Below are 22,397 nucleotides of genomic sequence, written 5' to 3' on the forward strand. Positions count from 1 at the left end.
ATTTCTCATAAGAACTGATTCTGGGGGAATTAAAAATCTACTAATAAGGATGGAGGGCAATTGATTTTACTATTTGTTTTTGTCTTTGATTACACTTTTGCCTTTTACACTTTTTTAATAGTATTTTTTTTTTTCAGTTCATAGTGTATTACATGAATGATGATGCTTTGTATAAGAATAAAGCCATTTATATTTAAAAATCCAGGAAGTGGTTATTTACATGCATTAAATGTAAAGGAATAATTCACCCAAAAATGAAAATGCTGTTATAATTTTCTCAAAACTTGTAATTAATTTCTTTCTTCTGTCTCAACACAGACATTTTTCAGAATATCTTCTTTTGTGTTCCACAGAAGAAGAAAAAAATGCATACAAGTTTTGGAATGGTTATGGTGTTTTCTTTTTTTTTTTCTTTTTTTTTTTGTGAACTACACTTTTTAAGATCTCAGAGTGAGTATATTCCCCAGCAAAGATCCAAAGTATCTGACCCAGCAAAGAATTTTTTTTTTCTGAATGTGTTTTTATATCTACTTGCAGCTCTTGCTTGAGGTTGAGGGACCTTTTTGTGCATGGAGCGGTTTGCTCTTGGTGATGATGTGAAGCCAGCAGCAAACTTTCAATTTAAGAGTCCTTTTTGATCTGCAGAAACGTGTGTGTGTGTGTGTGTGTGTGTGTGTGTGTGTGTGTGTGTGTGTGTGTGTGTGTGTGTGTGTGAGTGTGTATGTGTGTGTGATCAAATGTCCTCACTTATATTGTGAAATACTTTAACCCACTAGTGAGAACATTTGACTGTTCCTCACTAGATAAAAAGGGTTATAAATCAGCCATACAATGTTTTATTTTTTAATCTAATGATGTTTCACATGTTTCTGTGATGGGTAGGTTTAGGAGTAGGGGTTGGGTGATAGAAAATATCATTGACCTGTTATAAAATCAATGGAAGTATATGCAATGTCCTCACTAAGATAGCAAAACAAACGTGTGTGTGTGTGTGTGTGTGTGTGTGTGTGTGTGTGTGGTCCTGTTAAACCCTACTTTATGGGGACAAAATTCCCCAACAAATGGCAATATTCAAAATTCATGTCCTTGTTGGGACATTTTTGGCCCCCATGATGAAAAACATATTATAAATAATACTAAGTGATGTTTTTTGAGAATGTAAAAATGCTGAAAGTTTTCTATGATGAGTAATAATAATAATAATATTTTTTAATTATATTGCGCCTTTCCAACACCCAACGTCGCTTTACAAATATACCAGAACAGAACCAAATAAACATCAACATCAAGGCATAACACGCATACCAAGGACAAAAAATAAAATACAGAAGTCACTTACAAAGTCACTTACAAACAAATTGCATATCCATAATAGGTTAAGAGGTTTTTGAAGGAGAGAAGGGTGGATGCTTGACGGATGTCTTGAGAAAGAGCATTCCACAACCTGGGAGCCACAACACTAAAAGACCTGGCTCCCAGAGTCACCAGACTAAACTTCGGGTGACTAACAATCCCGCACTAGAAGAGTACAAGGAACGAACAGGAGCATAGGGCTGAAGTAAGTCAGATAAGTATGTAGGACCAAGGTTATGGAGAGCTTTGTAAGTGAGAATTAGTATAGGGTTATAGGGGAGAGAACAGTTCGTACAGTATAAAAATCAGTATTTCTATAGAAAGTCCCCCATAGAACATGGAAACCCAATGTGTGTGGGTGTGTAGAATTGCACAAACTAGATTTTAGCCTACTATTCTGTCATTAGAAATGTTTGTGGGTTTTTTTAAATGGACAGAGAAAACAATGCAGTCTTTAAAAAAAAATCATATTGGAGGGAGTTATGCCAGCTACGCCTTTGAAAAAAATCTTTGTTTTGCTTACACAATTGAACCGTTTTTTTTTTGTTTTTTTTTTAAACTAACACTGATTGTAATTCTATTTGTCACATTACAGTCAAAACATCAAAAACCCAGTTACTGAGTTAAAATGCCTAAAATGAAAGTCTGTGTGAAAACAAAATTTTTTTAATACAAAATCATTAAATCAGGATGCACATTTCCACCTAATGTAAAATATTACCATCTAAGTCGTAGGCTACATATTTATGTTCACCACTCTTTTATGTAGCCTATTTTAATGAAAAAATACGGGATTTGGTACGTTACCTATAAAAACATCCGTGTATCATAAATAATTAATTATTTAAAAATAAAAATGTATAATTTTAATGATTAAAATAGTTTTCAGGACTGCTCCTTTAAATGAGCGGTGTCGTAGATCCTTCATGAATGAAGCCACGTGATCAAACATCATATGACGTCTGATGATTTCAGTACAAGAGAAAGAATCCGAGCAATAACAACACATTTACACATCTGATTTAACTCAAACACACTTTGGGTTCTTTGCTCGCATAGAGAAAGGCATCTGTTATACTGGTGAGTCAACTCGATTATTGTTTCATGAAATGTGTGAGTGTTGTTGTGCTGAGTGTGCATGCACGCCTTCACTTACTCTCATAACATATTTATATAATATATACCTGAAGCAGCTCTATGAACGCACGTGCATTTATGATGTTTCACAACTGCAAACGAGCTGCTTTGTGTCGTAAACATATGTAATATGCGTGAGTGGAATCAGGATCGCGCAGCCTATGGGGATTCCCTGTGTTGCTGTGAATTAGAGGTATTATAGTGACAGCTAGGGGGATGTGCAGAAATGTGTGGATAGGCGCGCGCGAGCACACACACACACATCAGCACAAAGCTGCTGTTTCATCATAAGGGCGCTGTGCGTTTCAGCACCAGGTAGGGCGCGTGTTTTTGTCAATATGCGATGATCCTGTATTCATAATATACATATATTCATATCCGATTGGTGGAATTTGCTCTTTTACTATCCGATTTTTAAGGTTGAGGTAAATATCGGAGTGAGAGAAGATTTAATTAATTCGACAGATATTCAGATGGCTTTCCTGTAGGCATCATAAAGTATATCGCTTTGTTGGTTCGAATTGGAACGAAGGTGCTGATTCATCATAATGCTTCATGAATGTTTCTAGCTCAGGAATCAATTCCCGGATCTACATTCCAAATTTGTCAGCGTGATGGTCATGTGCATATAGTATGACATTTAAAAAGCAGAGGATTTTTAGTGGGAATCTCGTTTGCGAGAAACGGTGTCTATTAATAAACGTTGCTGTGCGTTTATAGAACCTTTAAAACCTGTTTGAATGCTTTTGCGTTTGTCAGAGTTTTAATTCTGTCAAATGTGATTCCCATTTTAAATGATTTGATCATTAATACATTTGATCATTGTCCTGAGAATCATCTAAGGCTGCTTTTTTGGATTTGCTTGCTGTTATAATATGATAACGCATAAAACATTTAACCGAAGCTGGTTTTTGTAGAGCATCACCAGCACTCCTGACAAGCATCTGTATTGAGTTGATGGTTAGAGAGTGACACTGTAAAAAAAAAAAGTGTCTAAAATCTTTTTGAATATTGCTCTTTACACAAGACTCTACTCTGCATGTACTTAAGGAAATATGCATGTAACATATTTGATTTATGGATTATTTTTGCAGTATAGGGGTTAGGCTAAATATTCGGACACAGCATCTGGCATATATGTATGTATTGGCTCTAAAAAAAAAAAAAAAAAAAAAAAAAAAAAACTGTCGCATTATTGCCCTGTAAAAAATATTTCATTAAGCAACATGTCCAATAGTGTGGCATCTGTTGTCACATTGAGGTAAGCTGTCACAATGGAACCTGTCATTAAACTGTCTAAAGGTTTTTTAGCAATACAATTATGACAATCGTAATTCAAAATTATACATCATAATATAATTATAATGTGAAAAGTCAAATTGATGTAAAATATAAACTGTACTATCAGAAGTATCAAACCATTTTCAGTCAACAAAAATGTTGTAATTTAAAACATTTTACAGTTTAAGTTGCCCTGACCTTCTAATTAAATGAAAAATGGCTTTGTCTTGAACACAGTTCAACCTTTTAGTCAAATGCCATTGTGGTTTTATTGCGCTCACTTGTTTACCCAACAGCTATTACAAAAATATGATATTTAAATATTAGCTGAAGGACAGAACAAAAATAACATGAATTATCCCGGTTTCAGAGGATTTTGAATGAGGTGCCTCTGCTTTTTATGTGATACACATTCATGTGTTTGGACAAATTTGTGTAATATGACTTTGTGTGCCTGGCATTTATAAGAATGTCCTTTTGTGTCATGAATCCCATCTAGCCGTATGTAATTGCACCTGCCGGAGCAGGTAAAAAGAACAGATGAGCGCCTTCATCAAGCAGCAGGGGTTTAGATAGTGGCTTTCATTTGAAAAATGTAGCAGTTTAAATCCAGCTTTCCCTTTGTCTGTGATACAGGCTTTGACTAGTATTTCTGTTCAAAATGATCTACCATTCATTGGCTGAAGGTTTGCTTGGACAGGAGTTGATGCAACCTAAAGAAAGAGTTTGAGTGGAGGAGGTGCTCCTCAAATCTTACGTTTCTAATGCCGTCTCTGCAGAAATTACAGTCCCCTAGTCCTTCGGTACAGCATTATCTGTTCTGGATGCAGCACTCAGGACTCCAGAAAAGATCAATGAGGTTTTTGGGGGGTGTTGGGAGGGGTGTCGATGATGAAACCCAGTGTAAGTAAGGGCGTTTTTTTTTTTTATTATTTTCACCGCAGTTGTCTTTTCCTGCTGTTGCTATGCATTTTTTTTCTTTCTTTCTTTGAGATGTAACACTGTGCAAGAATGTTTTTTTTTTTTTTTTTAGGTTTTATTCAAAGATGTTAATGTAGAGTACAATTAATGCAGAATATGCCTGCATCAAAGAGCTTAAATTTAACAAACAATTAGGCTTAAAGACAAATAACTCTCACTGATGTTTTATTATTTATGCCATATTATATTGTATTCTAATTTTAACTAGTCTGGAATAAGACTGGAAATCATAAGTAATTTAACCATTTTGGTTTCTGTATTCTAATTTTGGTTCCTTCATTTCAGTTCCTTAACTTTTCTTTTTCTTTCTGCCATGTACCATGTACCTTTACCATGTAGTATAAAGTAAATGTGTATATATACAGTCAAACCAAACATTATTCAGACATTTTGTGATATTTTTTATATATTTTCACCAGTGGGTGCAGGACACTATATGTTCATGTATGTAAGTGAGGATAGCAAAATAAAGTAAACTGTGACATATTATACCCAAACATTCTTCATACAGTGGTCTACCAGTAAAATTTATAAAAATTTGGAACCAAAAATTATACACTTTGACCTGACCATGTTTTGCTTAATTGTTATCTGACATAATTAAGATTAGTTTTTTTCTGACACAGTTTAACTCTGAAATCAGTGAATAAAATGTATTAATGAATTAAATTAAATGTTCAAGGTGTCTGAATAAATATTGGTTTGACTGTATATATATATATATATATATATATATATATATATAGATATATATAGGCCTGTAGGTGGAGCATGCACTTCTATGATTTTGATGGCTTCATCAAACGAAAAATCAATAGAAAAACAGTGACTCCTAATATTAATTCTAAAAATTTAAAACATTAGCTTTTTACTTTCTGTTGTAGCACAGAGGTTGCATAAGTAGCATAATAGCGAGATTCATGTATAATAGTATAATAGATTCACTCTATAATAGTAGAGATTCATGTTTGTATTTATTACAGTTTGTCACACAGAATATCCATTCGCAGATTTATTAGCTGCAAATCGAAGATGCACCCTCGTGAGGGAATACAGACTGGCTGTATTTCACAATATAGACATCACTAAACTTCAACATACATGTTTGTTGGTGATGATCATCAATGCTTTTTTGCAGCTCAGAGAGAGCGCGCTTGAGTGTAGTTGTCAGATTGAGAAGATACAAGTAAAACACTGGACAGAAAACTTATCCTTTTAAGAGAAAAGCTCCATTTGGGGGGATTTATTCTCCTGACATCTGGCAAACAAGCAGGAAAGATAGTGGAGGTTTGTTACCAATGCAAGAAAGATAACAGAAATGTCAAATTGTCAAAGCCTTTTCAGGACAAATAACCAGTGGGCCAATATCACGACATTCAGAAAGGACTTACAGTTGACCCTTGGGCCTTTTTATTATTTCACCCAAGTCAGATTTTTTTCCCTATAAGATGACCTCTTTAGCTGGGCAACAGGTCATTCAAACTTGTTTAATAAAGGCAGTGTTTTAGCTTGATTTGTCTGTTTGCCTAAAATCAGGTGTTTTCCCTCTAAGTCCTGTTCCCCAAGAACGTCTTGTGTCTTTCTGTGCTCTTTTTTTCTAACGGTGTTCTTGTACATTTGATTTGTTTGATAACTCAGATGGTCCTGCCATTTAATATTTACTGCTTTACTCGAGTCCAAACTTGTGCCCTGTATTTAACTCTGGAAAGAAATGTTTGCTTATAGTTTATAAAAGCTTTTTTGTATTCCAAGCCTTACCCCATGTTTGCGGCCCTGCAAAAACAATACAGCATTAGAAAGAGACTTTAATCTTTTTTACAATGTTTGAGGGTGACTCCACATGTCAATAATTTCATGTACCTTCATTGAGCTCACAAATTTAATCTCTTCACAAAATTTGGGCTCCATTGCGTTTAAAGCTGACTGATTTTGAGAGAATACTTCTCGTGATCGTCTTGGCCAGCCCCACTTCTCTGTCTATCTATCAACAGTGCTACCATTGGGTTATTGACTGTTAATGGTGCGTCGTCGCTTCTTCACTGCTGAAACTTCAGAATAATTTGCATCTCCTTTTCACGCTCTGAATAGCCGCTAGTTTATGGCTTCCCTGCCCTCTGCGCATAAATTGATGCCCATCTTGAAGAAACAGAACCCCAGCCATCAGCCGAGTCAGATTTTTAATTTGCAGTTAAATGGTGCTCGACACACAGAGCTTGTTTGATAATTGACTTGACTCTGTTGAAGGGAGAGATGATTAGGTCTGCATAAAACTACTCGTTTCCTCTTCTTTTTTTCTTTTCTGGTTGTACTTGATGAGGAGGTTCAGAAAGAGGTGCTGATCATGCATGAAATTAAATGCAGGGTTTCTAAGGCAGTGGCAGTCTTCATTAAGGGGCATCAGGGCTTCCAAGAGGTCAGCAGGTTAGAAAATGACTTGCATGTACATTAGTAGCTTTCCCTAAAATTTACGAGACTGTCTATTTCCATAATGATCATTCCCTGTACTTCTCGCCAGCTGTATTCTGTATCATGGGCGGCACTAGGGGTGGGCTTAAAGGCATACGTTACCCAAAAATTATCATTCTGTCATTAACTCGCCCTCATGTCATTCCAAAACTGTATGACTTCCTTTCTTCTTTGGAAAAAGAAAGATATTTTGAAGGGGGGAAAATTGTCCGTAGTCCAAACAATGAAATTCAATGTTCACCAAAACTTTTTGGTTACCAACATAACTAACATGACTTACAACTAAAATAACTAAATAACTAAAATAACTTACAACATGACTTGGCAAAAGACTAAATCTTGAGACTTTAGGTTTGACCTTGAAAGACTTGACGTGGAATTGCAGATGTTTCATATTTCAGTATGTCGTTCTCTCTGTACTTTGCAAACCCTAGTATCTGGCTTGGATCTGCCATTGTTTAGACAATCACTGGTAGTCCCATCCCGAAGTCCTGACACTGACTGAGCCAGAAATGTACATGTCAGATCACTCAAACGAACTGAGCAATATTTTGAAAGTGGCACAGTGTTTACACACTTCAGAAAGTCACCCTACAAATGGCTTTCATAGTAAGGGCCTCATAGAATCTGTGCATGCAGAACTCCGCTGGAAGCTCAGCAGATTTACACTAACAGATTTACATAATGTTCTTAACGTGCCCCATCTCGGTGTGATAGTTTATTAAATATGTTGGTTTATTTGAATGTTCTTTCATCTACTTTAAAAAGCAGGGAAGTGATTTTTCCATATTAATACGGATTTCCATATATTCTGACCTGGAAAGTATGACCCACGTGAATTGCGTAAATCTGAGAAAAGAATGTTTGGGGGTGGAGGTGTATGGGCTGGTTACTGTATTATTGTATTATGACTGAAATCATGAAATGGCCTTAAAGGGATAGTTCACCTCAAAAATGAAAATTATCCCATGAATTGCTCACCTTTAAGCCATCCTAGGTATATATGGCTATCTTCTTTCAGACGAACACAATCAGAGATATATTTAAAAATATCCTTAGTCCTCCAAGGTTTATAATGGTTGTGAATGAAGGGGGACTAGCTTCCGGAGGACGACTATTCATCGAGGACTGTGTTTGTCAGAAAGAAGATAGTCATATACACCTAGGCTGGCTTGAGGGTGAGTAAATCATGGGATAATTTTCATTTTTGGGTGAACTGTCCCTTTAAACAATTACTAAATACGTAAACCGCAAAATTTTACATATTCTAATGCATTCATGCACGGATTCTTATCCCTGATCTAGTCATGGATAAAGCCTAAGTCAAATGAGAGTAAAAATCGGCGTTGAAATAGTGTTTTTCTCGCCAGTTGCCCAGTAACTTTTTAATGAATATTGGCAATCTATTGATGTCAGAATGTGGTATGGTTTAGTGCAATCATGAAATTTCAGCGGTTGTGATGTATTTATATAAATATACAGTATAGTCTGACATGCTGCATGTTTCAGAGTAAAGCACAGCACTTTGCTACTCTGCAAATGCTGCATGTTTGATTCGCTTTTGCATTTGGGAATGCAACCAACCATCTTCCCAAATGTATGTGAATCGTTTATAAATCTGTTGTTATCAACAAAGAGAAGCGTTAAGGTCTTCCTGCATTTTTTTCCACCAAAATAAAAGCTTAATGGTTTAATTTTTGAAAACAATGAAATTAGGGCAGCCATAAATGTTAGTATTGTAATTTTACTGTTCTGTAAAATAAAATAAAATAATAGTAATTACTATTATTATTATAATAACAACAATTCTATTAAGACATTATATAACAGTGTAAATACTATTATAATACTTTTATTCTATTAATATAATAAACATGTATTATAATATATTATTATTATTTACTTTTTGTTTTTTTTATTAAATTAATTTGTATTAATTTAATTGTTTTTTTTAATTTTACAGTATAGTATGTATTATTGCAATAGTAAGATAATTCTTTATCAATTTAATACAATTTTTAATAATAATAATTGTGTGCTGTCAGGTTTTCTTTTTTTTTTTCTTTTTTTCTTTAGCTGATCGCATGCATGAAAACATGTATTGCATAAGCTCTGTTTGAATAACCTGTTTAAAAACCTGTTTAAGTACATTTCAGAGACTTTCTCTGAAAATCAGCACAGGAAATTCAGAAAGTCTGCATATTCTTTTTGGACCTGCTTATTGTTGACTGCTTATTGTATTGTAGACATTAACCTGAGATAGAAGAAAGTATTTTAATAAAAACAAGCTTTTTAAATCACTTTTAAAGGTTTACACCTTTAAATAGAAACAACTTTGTTGGAGCCATGGTTTGAATATGGTTTATATTAACATACATGTTAGTATACATCAGCATTAAAAATGTATCAAAAGACTTGTCTTGAAGAATTCTTTCTAGTTTAAACCATACCTTCTAACTAAAATCTGCTCAGACAGCTTCTGCATGCACAAAGTGTTATATATTTCAAATGTAACATGAAAATCCTAATCAAATTCAAATTGTGTTAAAACTACAATGTTGAAAATATAATTACTAAAAAATAATGACTTATTATTCATTAATGTGCTTATTATGTGGCAATTTACAAAATTACACTTATTTCAACTCATATTTATGTTTCATGATCCTTGATTTATTATGTGAGGTGCAATCATGGAGTGAGAGACACACACCAGAACACTTATGTAGGAAAATGAGATAGTGGTCAATTTAGTGGGTTTTATGCTCATTATAAAGAAATACTTCACAAAAAAATAACGTATTCCAGAGAGCTGTGTAGTATCTTCAGGAGCAGCGAAATAGCTTGTTTTATTTTATTGGTAGGTCACATTGTGCTTTAGAGGACAGATAAATGGGGCAGGTCGGTGTTTCTTTAGCATAGCCTGGCCCAATGGCATCCATCTGTGGACTAGTCCCTGAGGCCTCGGTAAAGGAAGGCAATCATTAACACATGACACAGGGACACAAGGCCACAGCGCTTTTGTTGGCTCAGCATTTATCATATGTATGTATACTGTAATTTATGTATCATTGCATCATTGCACCCTCTAAATTTATGAATGCTGCCAGGCTTTGAAGGTTGGAAATGATTGCTCTAGTCATTTAAGTTTAGCTACACAACTTCCTAATTGGTGCCTTGGTTGGGGTCCTTGCTGAGATCAGGGGTTTTTACCCTTCGTTTTGCAAGCTAGCCCAAATGTGCTGAGGATGCAATTTTTCACAAGGCTACCAACCCCCATGTTCCCTTGCTCTATTTGTTCTTTGTTTCTCCTTCTCTCTGTCTCTCTCCATTTCTTCACCTGCCCTCTTGTTAATGCCTTCACTCAGCGTTTTCTGTTTTCCTATGGATCCGATCCTTTCTGATTTGTTCTTTTCAGTGCTTCAACAGTCTACTGTCCGCTTTTAAGTCTGACATCATGCATCACCATTTTCAGGTTCAAGTGTTCTTTCAGATTCCAAAAGCAAACAACAAATGGTGCTAATATACACTGTACTATAATACTACAGAGAAAAAAAATCCTAATCCTAACCTTTATCTTCATACCAAAATCGTATAAATTGTTAAAATATTGGTGTTGCGGGTGCCGTGAACCTGCATGGAGACTGTAGTGTACACCGTGAGAGTAATCAACACAACTACTAAATGAATACCGTGAATGATAAAGAAATAAACGTCCCGTCTTGTCCTGCTGTCCTGAAACTGCTGTCACGTACACCACTGTAGTTCTGCAGTTACATATATCTCACAGCAGCAGGAATATCAGGTTGTTGTCACTTTAAGACTAATGCACGGACCCAATATACTGATACTGTACACATGTTGTTTTTCTTTACTTTTTATGTTCACTTAAGCAATAACTGACTGTTTATGAGGATACTCGCCAAGATGGGCATTTTGACATCGTTCTGTGGATGTGTCCATTCAAGCACAAGAAGACGTGAAAGAGAACTCAATTTAGTATTTGCCCGCTGATTGAGAAACACTCATCTTATAAAACTTCACATAAAAGCACATAAAACTTCTCACACAGCGCACCAGTGCTGAATTCAGTTCTCTTTCACATCATCTTTTGCTTGAATATTTAAATTGGCAAGACATAAAAACACGTGCAACTGATAAACTTTCGTGACCATGCACTGTCAGAAACGTCTATCACATGGAAAGGCGCACCTGCATCTGCCATGTTAAGCACTGAATGAATAACAGTGACCCTGTTGTAACATGGCGTAAGGGAAATAAGAGGATGACACATAGTGGAGAAGACTAATAATAAGATTCATGTTAATCAGATATTATGTTCAATGATTGCTGAAATAAATACAGAAAAAAGATAGATTCATAGATTTTGAGAAGCAACATCGAATCAACCACATTTTTTTGAGATTAATCAAAAAATCTTTTGCCCAGCCCTAATAATCAGGTGTGGCTAATCTACTGACAACACAGATGCAGCAAATTAAAAATAAAAATGTTTTGGCAAATGTGTTTGGATAATGACTCCTCTCCCTTCTTACACACACTCTCTGTTCTGAGCTTTTAGTAAAGCTGGCATTAAGTTGGGTATGGCTATGGCAGTGTTACTTTATCTGGTTGCACTTTATTTTACAGTACATGCACTTACATGTACTTACAGTTTACTTACCTAAGAAACTACTGGATAATATAAGGTAAGTACATGGGTTAAGGTTAGGTTTAGGGGTAGTTATTACCCAGTTATTACAATTACTATCATAAGTACATAGTATATACATGGGGAATAGGACTGTAAAATAAAGTGCTACCCTTTATCTTATGGAAATATAAACTGTTGTTTCTCTGAAACTAATAAAATAATCTTATTATGCATTAAACAAAAATTATTATTATTATTAACTGGCAGCAGCTATATAACATTCATGTAAATTAATGTAAATTAGTCATATACTGATAATATACAACAATGCCTTGGTCTCTAGAAAGAGGTTTAGTTAAGTGATATTTGCGTTCCATGTGGTTGAGTGAGCAGTTTGGTGGTGGTGATGCCTACTGGTTGGGAGCAATGCAGTGGTGAAAGGAGCTGGAATCTGTTTCAACAGCATTGAACATGAAGCTCTGTGGGATGCTGATCTCCTGGAGCACTAAAATGGGTCCTAAAATCTGGAACATGTAGTCCGGAGACTCAAAACTGTTAACACCTCACTCAGAACTGTCAACACCTCACCTTTGCAGGCCATCTCACATGGATGAACAGAGACTCAGTACTTGGGCATATCTGTTGCATTCTCACTGGATGAGAACTCAGAATGGTGTATCTGCTATTGCCTCCCACCACTCAGGCCAGAGACTAAGAAAAAGGAGTGTCTCTTGAAAGAATAGATTTATCCCTTTCCACTGAGGAGGAGATTGCAATTTGGCGCTTCTCTATTCCAGTGCTATGACTGGCTGATGTCATCAGAGGGGGCACACACAGCGTGGCCCACCCTTCTTTCCCCTTTGGAAATCATTTGCGTAATCTAAAGCACACGGTTAGAACAGTGTTTTTAAAGTTTTACCAATGCATTGCTCACTTCCCAAACCATCACCAAAATAACTGTAAGCAATGTCGAACACATAGAGTTCAAACATGATGGAAAAAGGTTGAACTTTCATGCATGCATTAATTTGCTTTCAGTCTGCGATTACAGTGTGTGTGTTTAAATTCCATGTGAAAGTATATAAATCTGCTTCAGGAGCAGGAAACAATCGCTGTATGTTGAGCATAGTCAGAATGTTTTAGCTAGTCGTTAAATGTGTGCCCGGCATAATAACACAGCGAATGCCGGTGGTAAACACTCGTGTTCCGATACTCGTGCACGAGTTTTGGGAGGCGTTCCCTCTAAATGAGCTGTGAAGGAGGGGGGTTGTTCTTACCCATGCGCTCATTTAAAAAACTCAGTCGACAAAAAGAACCTCTTTAGCACCTTTAACAGCTGAATGTTGTACTACATATAGCTGTCACTAAGAATACTTGTCTCTCTCTGGAAGTATGAAATGGATGTGTTGTAGTTTCCATCAGTTATAAGTTTTCCAAACATGGTTATGAATGGATTTGGATGGATTCTTGTGGCCTCTCTTTGTTTCAGCTAACACTTATGCATCCAATAGATCCTAAGGAATTTGTATGGTGGTCCGGGCTTTAATTAGTCTCAAGATGGGTGAAGGGCAGAAACTGCCTGTGGACCAATGAGAAGTCCTGTCCTTCCCAGGCTTGGTACTTGGGGTCTTCTCCTTACCCTCTAAGAGATGTCTGTCAGTTGTCCTAGCATCCTTATTTGATGGCGTTTGTGCTAGTCCATCAAGACCCAATAAGATGTCGCAAACCTTTCTCCACTGTTGCAGTCAGAGAGGAGCCCCGTCATAAAGCTGGGCCCTGGAATGTGCCGATAAGCCACTGAACCAGCAGAAGGTGTGTGTGTGTGTGTGTGTGTGTGTGTGTGTAGAGGGAAGTATGTCTGATAGATGCTGCTGTCTCTGCCCGTGTGACAACATCCCCACATGCTCCTCTCAGAAATGTTTAAAAATTAATTCACAATGGGTAAATTCTTGGTACTTCAGTTTTCCGTGTATTGTTGCTTTCAATTGTTATCATCCCAGATGGCAGTAGTTTGGTTCTTCTGAGACACTTCTGGTTGTTTGCAGTAACCACTTTTTATTGCTGTGCTTTGCCGGTTACAACCCTATGGTTTTGTCTCTGTGTTTTGGTTTTTTTGGGAGTGTCTCTATGTGTGTGTCTGGAAATGACGTCTCATTGGCCCTTGCAGGCTCCTGATGCTGCATCCTTTTTGGTGCAGCAGCGTTCAGCCATACTGTTGCGTTCAGCCAAAAAAAATAAAAAACATTCACTCTAGTTTTATGTGTTCTGGCCAGAAAGTTAGCAAGGAGTGTTTGATTATGTAGTGCAGAGTTTGTGTAAAGAAACTGTATATACTGTTTAATTGAGATTGTGGTTTTTACGCCCCAACTTTTGAATACAATTATGACCTTGATGATCAACTCCTGTGTGTCTACCCTCCGGACTGAGAAACATTTGTCTGACCATTGCAAACTCTTTTTTTGACAGACCTGTCGAGCAGGGCAGAGGAGAGCGGCTCTCGTGGTATGACTACTACAAACAAGGGAAACAAAGCACTGAAGGTATGTGATGTTTCAAATGAAAGTGTCTCCAAATCTGAATTCAAAGCTTAAGACAGCAGAGGAAAAGTATTAAATCTCATAATAAATCACATTTTCTTTTGGTATCAGTAATGTATCTACCATGAACTAACAATGTGCAATATTTTTTATTATATATCTTTGTTAATATTAGTTAATAAAATAATTATTCATTGTTCATTCATGTTAGTGCTTATGCTAATGTTAAATTCAAATGCAAATGTTGTTTTAAAAATGGATTAGTAAGCGTTGAATTTAACATTAATTAAGCTTAACAAATCGTTCATTGTATGTTCATGTATTGGTGTTATCTTATGGAACCTTATTGTAAAATGTTACCCTTCCTCTTCTCTGAGAGAGAAATTTACTGAGCATGTGCTGAATAAGGCTCATCGCTGTAGCATGTTTGATGTTTAGGACCATTACAATTGCCCCCAGTCTCCCCTGCCCTCCCTTCCCTCGTTTCTCTCTTGATCTCGTCCCTTGCGGTTCTCTGCAGGTGAAGCGAGAGCCAGGTGAGAATGGCACGAGTCTCACAGATGATGAGCTGGTGTCCATGTCTGTGCGAGAGCTGAACCAGCACTTGCGCGGTCTGACCAAAGAGGAAATCTTGCAGTTGAAACAGCGGCGGCGCACACTCAAAAACCGTGGCTATGCCGCCAGCTGCCGCGTCAAACGTGTCACGCAGAAGGAGGAGCTGGAGAAACAGAAGGCAGAGCTTCAGCAAGAGGTGGAGAAGCTCGCCTCAGAGAACGCCAGCATGAAAGTGGAGCTTGACGTGCTGCGCTCCAAATATGAGGCTCTCCAGAGTTTTGCCAGAACTGTGGCCCGCAGCCCTGTGGCCGGTGCCAGGGGCCCCATCACATCTGTTATAGGGCCCCTCATACCAGGCAAAGTGGCCACTACCAGCGTCATCACCATTGTCAAGACCAAAACAGAAGCACGGTCTTAATGCACAAATGGGGAGCATTTTGTAAGTATATTGGTTGGCGTATCCATCAAGCACAGGTTTATTCATGCTATCAAAAGAGGTGATACATAATCCCATATTACTTGGTCCATAGAAGACAAAAAGAGAAGCTTTTGTGCTGGGGTTTTTTTCCCATACAGAGAAAGCATACATTGACCAGAGAAGGTCAAGCAGAAAATCACACTTCAACATGTAAACAACCTGTGATTGAAGACACACAAGAACTGATGCCATTTGTCACTGACATCAAACTTGATAAGGTACGTCTTGGCACACCAAATTCAAATATGTGCAGTGGTCCTATGTCCTACCCGAACACGACAATCATAAATTCATTTTAAATTAAGAAAAAACCCACCCCGAGCCAGTCCCAATAAAATTAGACCCAAGGCTGACCCGATGGCTTTTTTTTCAAACCCGAATGTTACAGAGGCAGAACACCAGTGGCCAATGGTGACTTTTCAGCCTGGTATGACACAGACCAAAATCAAAGATGACAAAGAAGAAACACGTGTAGCTTTTATAGTGTGCCCATCTTCTTATTTGTAGATGAAGTTCATTCTCCGATCCGTCTTTGTAATGTTTATGTTAGTTACATTAAGACATGTTCACAGATAATGTGGCCTATACTTCAAAAATGTGCAGTGGATTTCACACATTGTTACAGCGTTAGGATGGTTTGGTAATTTACACACAGAAGCACGGACTGACAGAGAACATAGAAGAAGGGGATGGTAACATTCTCGTAGAATTATTTAATATGTATTTCTTTTACATAATAAAATATTAAGTACACAAAACAAATAATAGAAATTTGGCATATTTTAATTCTTCTCAGGTCTATTCATCAAAAGCACATTTATTTAAAATTACCAGACCCCGAGGCAACTAAAATCGAACCCGACCCATGTCCAAGGTACTCGTCAAAGTTTTGGACCCAAACCCGCTCAAGTCTCAGGTCGGACCTCGGGTTTTTGAATCAAAGTGAAACAATGAAGACCTCTAATGTGCTTGCATAAATGCGAGAGTTGCAGCAGAGGGTGAGATTGTCAATGAATAACGATTTGAATTTGGGTGTGTTCCTTAAAGAAAATTATTATATGTCTTGAGAAGACTTGGAATGTAATGCAGAAGTCATATCCTTTTTATGGTACTTTTTTATGTGAGACTATATGCTTTCATTGTATGGAAAATAGTCTGGACTTTCTGCTAAATCTCTTATTTTTGTGTTCCCATGGAAGAAAATTAGTCATGCAGGTTTGACTAACCTGTATGACTAACTTTGAATGATGTCAAGTTTTTGGGTTAACTTTAGCTCCAACTTGAGTCACCTGTGCTTGATATTGTCCACTGACTAATATACTGAGGGGAAAAACTAAATATATTCACTGTTATATCAGAAATGGTATAAGAAATAAGGATCTTGTAATTCACAAAGCAAGCAAAACTTATTTTCTGTTATCAAATTTCTTTCCTGTTGAGTTCAATTCCATTTAGTGGAATGATGTTTACAAGTTATATTCTGAGGAATATGACCAGGAGAGGCAATAAACTACTGTATTTATGCATGTGAGAGCAGAGGCCCTGTTAAACTGTCTGGCAGGTGATGTTCATCTTTTGCAGACATGAATTATGAGAGAAACATCGCAAAGAGGAGGCATTTATTTGCATTTAGAAAATATTTGAAGTTGGTAAACCGTGTTGGTAAAAGTGTTGATCATAGCTTTGTTCAGAGTCGTAGAGCTGTAGTTTTGTTGTTTTGTGCTTTGTATGGATGGGCTGGTCGCATTTAATTTCCAGAAGCAACCCAACACGGGCTTTATTGTTGAATCGTTAGCTAATGGTCTCTGATGTCTTACTCCAACTAAAAACTTTGTTGTTTTTCTTGCTGGAAAAAGAAAACAGAAAAAAACTGTTATTTATATGAACAAAAAATAGTTTGATATAAATTTTGCAATTGTACCAAAAGTGGCTTATTATTGAAGTCTGATTGCTTTTCTAGTAAATAGACACGTGCAATGGGGTAGCGCGTGGCGTGCTGTGTATGTGGTCAGGTGACAGTGTTGTTCACTGTGTAAGTGTCCTGCTGTATTCTTTAAATGAATATTATGACGTAATATAGACCGTGTATAGAAGCCAGTCATTCATATTGACTCCTTCCATATCTCTGTAATGAAGATGTGTTGCGCTCAGAACATCTGGGTTTTGTTGAATGATAAAACTTCCAGCTTTACTGCAGCTGACTATAACAAACCCAGTGTGGCGCTTCATAACGGTGCATAGTCAGTTCGTGGTTCTCTTCCAGCACAGGCAGTTTGGCAAAACACAATTTATCTGTGTTTTGGGACAACATTTGAAGAAGAATAGCAAGAACTAAATTTAAATAATCTGCAAAGTGATAAGGTTGTACATCTGTTCCAAAACCTAGTGAACTGACCAGCATTTTAACACCGTGTCTACACTTGACGCGACAGTTGGTGTTTCGCGCCACACTGCAACAGCTTGATTCTGTATACACTGGATGCGACAAAGCAACTGTTGCAAATCCATTTGTTCTTCATGTCAGAACTTAAGTAGCGCGGACGCTTGAAGTATGACAGAAAGAGAACGGAACATCAGTTTACTGTCGGAAATTTGTAGTGTCGCTGATTATAATGGGTTCTATCTGCTTCTGTGTCTGTTGTAGACACTGTGTAGAGCGTCATATGTGATCCCCCAACATGAAGACTGTTCAAAAAGATACCAAGTAACCCAGATAGCACGTCTTAAAGATGTCTGCTAAAGAGCGCTTAATCTGGAAAAAATCTGTTGTGTACAAACATCTCATCTCTCCAATCTCCAATAACATCTCTCAACTTAAAAAAAAGCAGTTTTACATACATTCTAAATCATAAACATCTTTAAGACATTTTCTAAATGTCTTTTTAACATATGACAGGAAAGGTCTTGCAGATGAGCAAACATGTGCAACAAAAATGACAACAAATTGCAGATGTAAATGTAGACATCAAATAGACGTGTCCGTGATGTACGTGTGCTATTATGTAAGGAGGCATCGTATGTGCCCTTCACGAACAGTTAACAAGCTCGCTGAAAAATTTAAGAAATCTGTCCATCCGTTCTCCAAAGCATTCAACTTACGTAGGGGTCGCAGGGATGCCAGAGCCTTTCCCAGCATCTCAGGTCAGATAGGCAGGGAAACATAAACACCCTAAATGTCAGATATAAATTAGCCAATTCTTGCTGAGGGAAATATGCAGAAGAAAAATACAGTAGAGGGGGACTTTTATCCATTGGGAGTTGATTTGATTGTGGAGGGGTTGAAAATGAAAGCGGAACAGGAAAGTTATTACATTTAGTAACTGTAATCATTGCTAAAATGTGTGTATAGAAATAGTTGAAAAGGGATTGTTTTACTCAATATTTGTTTGTGGTATGTATGTTTGTTGGGGGTTTTTTTCTATTGAATTTGACTGAGTACAGTGTTTGCCTCCCATGTAGAATGTCACAGATCAGTTCAAGGATCCGTTTCAGATAGAATGCTGCCTACTGTATGTCTGATAGCAGATAGCAAGGAATTCCCTCACTAGGGTTTGGAACAGAGCTATAATATTTAAAAAGTAAATTGATTGTCAACCCTGTCTTGCTCATGTTCTGGATCTGATAGACAGATGATCTGGATTCAGAGCAGAACTACGTACAGGTGTTTGAAATAAGCTTCATGAGATTTCTCTGTGAGATGATATGGGTAAGTGAAATGCACTAATGAAATGGACTTATTTTGATATGCTCTTCCCTACTGTTTTCTCAGGATAAATGTTCAGTGTAATATAAAAAAGTTCCAGAATTACTTCAACTTATAGCCCTGATGTGTGTCACAGCTGTGAATCTGAATGGATAAGTGAGGGGAAATGGAATAAACTCCCTTGCATGGCAAAGCGTTAAAGACCCCGAGAACTTTCAGGTCATTGCAGTTGATTTACAGTGATAGTTTATCCGCAAATGAACCCTCTATCATACATCCACCCTCCTGTTGTTCCAAACCACTTTGTTTTTTTCCAGCAAGCTCCAAAAAGGAAACAAGCACTAGAAGTTATAATAGCAGTTTGTATGAATTGTGCCTCAATATTCCAAGTCATCTGAGGCTATACAATGAAATTTAAGTCATTTATTCTCTGCACTCCCCACAAAAAAAAGTCAAGTCCCCTTATTTCTATTGCGCTTTATACAGTACAGATTATTTCAAAGCAGCTTTAAAGGGATAAACAGGAAAATAATGATCAATGATGCAAACAGAATTCAATTCTTATGCAAATCATTTCTAAAAAACAATAGAATTATTATTTAGCTAAAATTCAGTTCAGTGTTAATTCAGTTGAGTTTAATAACTGCAAAGGTCATCAATATGACCAGTTCAGCTATAAAGCAGGTCTGGGGGAAACAGTGATGTCAACATCAGTGCAGTCAAATCAATAATGTTTATGAATATGAAGTAAATAAGCAATCATGTAATAAGCATGAATAATGTACAGACAGCAAAACAAAGGATTCAATGTGATTAAAAAAAAAAAAAAAAAAAACCTGGGGTCAGTTTCATAAACTAGTCTTACAAGTTACAAGAAACTGCTTGCCTTTGATCTTGATCACCCTGGTGGGGCTTATTTTGCAGTCATGACCGGCAACACAAGGGCAAGTAATAATGACAGCTTTCATTTATGGATTAACTATTTCTTTAAGATGAAAATGAAGAGATTGTAACTGATTCACTGTGACATTAATGCACTGCCCTCTTGCCTCAACTCAGCTCCGCCTCACATCACAGATTCAAGGCCACAACAATCAGTATTTCAGTATTCCTACAGCACATGTTTTCTCCGTATAGGGCATATTCTTTCAGCAGTTTGATGACTGTTGTTAGAGTTCATTGCTCACATAATGCACTCACCACATTCACTCTGAAAAGCAGCTTTTTGGAGTTTTTCTCTGAGGTTTTCTGCACACTATTTTCACACAGCACTTCTCTGTGGTGTTTAATGTAGTTCTTGGAAAAGTGCCACACTGTACCCTTATGTGCACAAAGTATTGATTTTTTTTTTTTTTTTTTTTTTTTTTTTTTTTGACAGATGATGTTTGTGGTAGTTTGTATTTTAGCACTATTGTAAAATTACTGCTAAGGAGAAAGATATTTCAGTGAGATACAGTCACTACTGCGAAGGTAAATGTTCTGTAAGTGTGTTTATTAGCTCTGTTCCAAACTCTAGTATCCTAATGTATCATAGGCACATCCCTGACTCTGTATCAAGAGGTAGGCAGCAGCATTATGCCTTCAGATGCAACCTTGGCCAAATTGTATAGTAGTATTGCATACAGTATATCCAGTCCCAGAATGTATTTTGACAAGCTCAGTCAAAAATGAATCAAAGATGATGGACATACTTCATACTTAAAGCATACTTTTGTTTCACTCAGTATCGAAAAGTGTAGATAAACATACGGATGCTTAGTAACATTCACACAAAACACATTTTTTCATTATACAGCGCTACTTTTCCATTGTTTTTCTATGTAAAATGCGTGCTAGACGGATGTTTGACCGTTGCGCTTGCGTCTTTTGTGGTGTCTCAAGCATGACATGGCTTCCTAAAAACGCAGTACCCGAGTTTAAAGAAGTTCTGAACTTCTAACACCGTGTCTACACTAGACATGAGTGACGCAACAAAAGCAGAACCCGTTATAATCAGTGATGCTATCTACACTGGATGTGGCACGATGCAATACGACAAATCCCAGACAAAAAAAAATACTGATGCCTCATTCTATTTCTGATGTACTTAACGAGCTCATGCTACTTCTGACACAAGAACAAATGGATTTGCAACTGTTGTTTTGTCACATCCAGTGTACACAGCCTCAAGCTGTTGTGGCCCCAGTCTAAACATGGTGTAACTGTCAGGGATTTGTAGTATCGCATCATGTCCAGGGTAAACAGCATTACTGATTGGGTTCTATTGTGTTTTGAAGCATCCAGTGTAGAAACGGCGTAAGGGGTCAGTCGCACAGAATGCTTTATGCTTTGAAAAACGCAATACACAGGCAGTGGAATTTATTTTTTTTTAAACATCTTTTAACTTGAGTATCGTGTTGTTGTTTTTTAGAATGACTTGTCAGATGCGAGCGCAATGCCAAACTCGTCCGTCTAGTGCGCGTTTACATAGAAGAACAGTGGAAAAGGCCCTAATGTCAAAATCAGTTGTATAGAGAGTCTTGTGCACTTACTGTGAGAAGCACTATTTGTGTCAAACAAGTAGCATAAAAGGCTCCATTACATACTATATAAGCAGGTGACATGGAAGCTCACTAAGTTTTGGGACAGAGCTATTCATATTGCTACTATATTACTGTCTTGTGACTATATTAATTTAACGTTAGGCTATGCAACTGGTCCTGCCATTGTTATAATGTGTCTTGGTTCATCAATGAATCCTATTGAAAAGCAACATTTTTTTCAGTCAGCACATTAATGGCGATGTTATCAAGCTTTAGGCTAATAGTTCGTCACATTCTTTGTTTGGTAAGCAAGTGACTGTACAGGTTTTTATATTTGACACTAGATTTGTGAGTCATCAAATAAAGCTATGAAATGTGAGTTTATGATTGGTGAACATTGATAGAATATGTTTTGGTTATTTTATCAATGGGTTGTAATAAGATATTACAGTACTTTGTATGAAACACAGTAACACATTGGGTGAATTGTAACTATTTATTAATTAAATTGTTGTACTTTTTTGCATTCTATAGATACAACACTGTATTCCTATTTAATGACTGTGGATTTGAACCATGCAGTTAACCATTTCTCAGATGTGGCTAATTTATTGATGTACTGTTGTATATAATGTATGTTTGTTGAATTACAGCTTCTTTTATTTTGTATATGACCAATAAAAATGTTTTGAGAAAGATTCAGAACTTCAGGCACCCAACTCATTTTTAA

At 36.8% G+C, this 22,397-nt stretch overlaps 1 protein-coding gene across 2 annotated transcripts; it reads left to right on the forward strand.

Annotated features, from left to right (window-relative positions):
* Nucleotides 1-2,250: 2,250 nt before the first annotated feature.
* mafga (v-maf avian musculoaponeurotic fibrosarcoma oncogene homolog Ga) lies at nucleotides 2,251-22,365 on the forward strand. 2 transcript variants are annotated; one of them, XM_048190846.1, is made up of 3 exons: nucleotides 2,251-2,433; nucleotides 14,339-14,412; nucleotides 14,930-22,365. In XM_048190846.1, the coding sequence occupies exons 2-3, from the start codon at nucleotides 14,377-14,379 to the stop codon at nucleotides 15,380-15,382; spliced, it is 489 nt and encodes a 162-aa protein (XP_048046803.1). In that variant the 5' UTR covers nucleotides 2,251-2,433; nucleotides 14,339-14,376; the 3' UTR covers nucleotides 15,383-22,365. The 2 variants fall into 2 exon arrangements, with proteins under 2 accessions (XP_048046803.1, XP_048046811.1); XM_048190854.1 differs by lacking the exon at nucleotides 2,251-2,433 and adding an exon at nucleotides 2,484-2,805.
* The last annotated feature ends 32 nt before the right edge of the window (nucleotides 22,366-22,397 follow it).

Source organism: Megalobrama amblycephala, linkage group LG1, assembly GCF_018812025.1.
Source record: "Megalobrama amblycephala isolate DHTTF-2021 linkage group LG1, ASM1881202v1, whole genome shotgun sequence".
NCBI lineage: Eukaryota > Metazoa > Chordata > Actinopteri > Cypriniformes > Xenocyprididae > Megalobrama > Megalobrama amblycephala.

What these genes read in the sequence shown, in the direction of transcription:
- mafga (XM_048190846.1), top strand. Translation starts at nt 14,377, where the DNA reads ATGACTACTACAAACAAGGGAAACAAAGCACTGAAG. An exon ending in AGGGAAACAAAGCACTGAAG is followed by an intron (nt 14,413 to 14,929) that starts GTATGTGATGTT and finishes GGTTCTCTGCAG; the next exon opens with GTGAAGCGAGAGCCAGGTGA.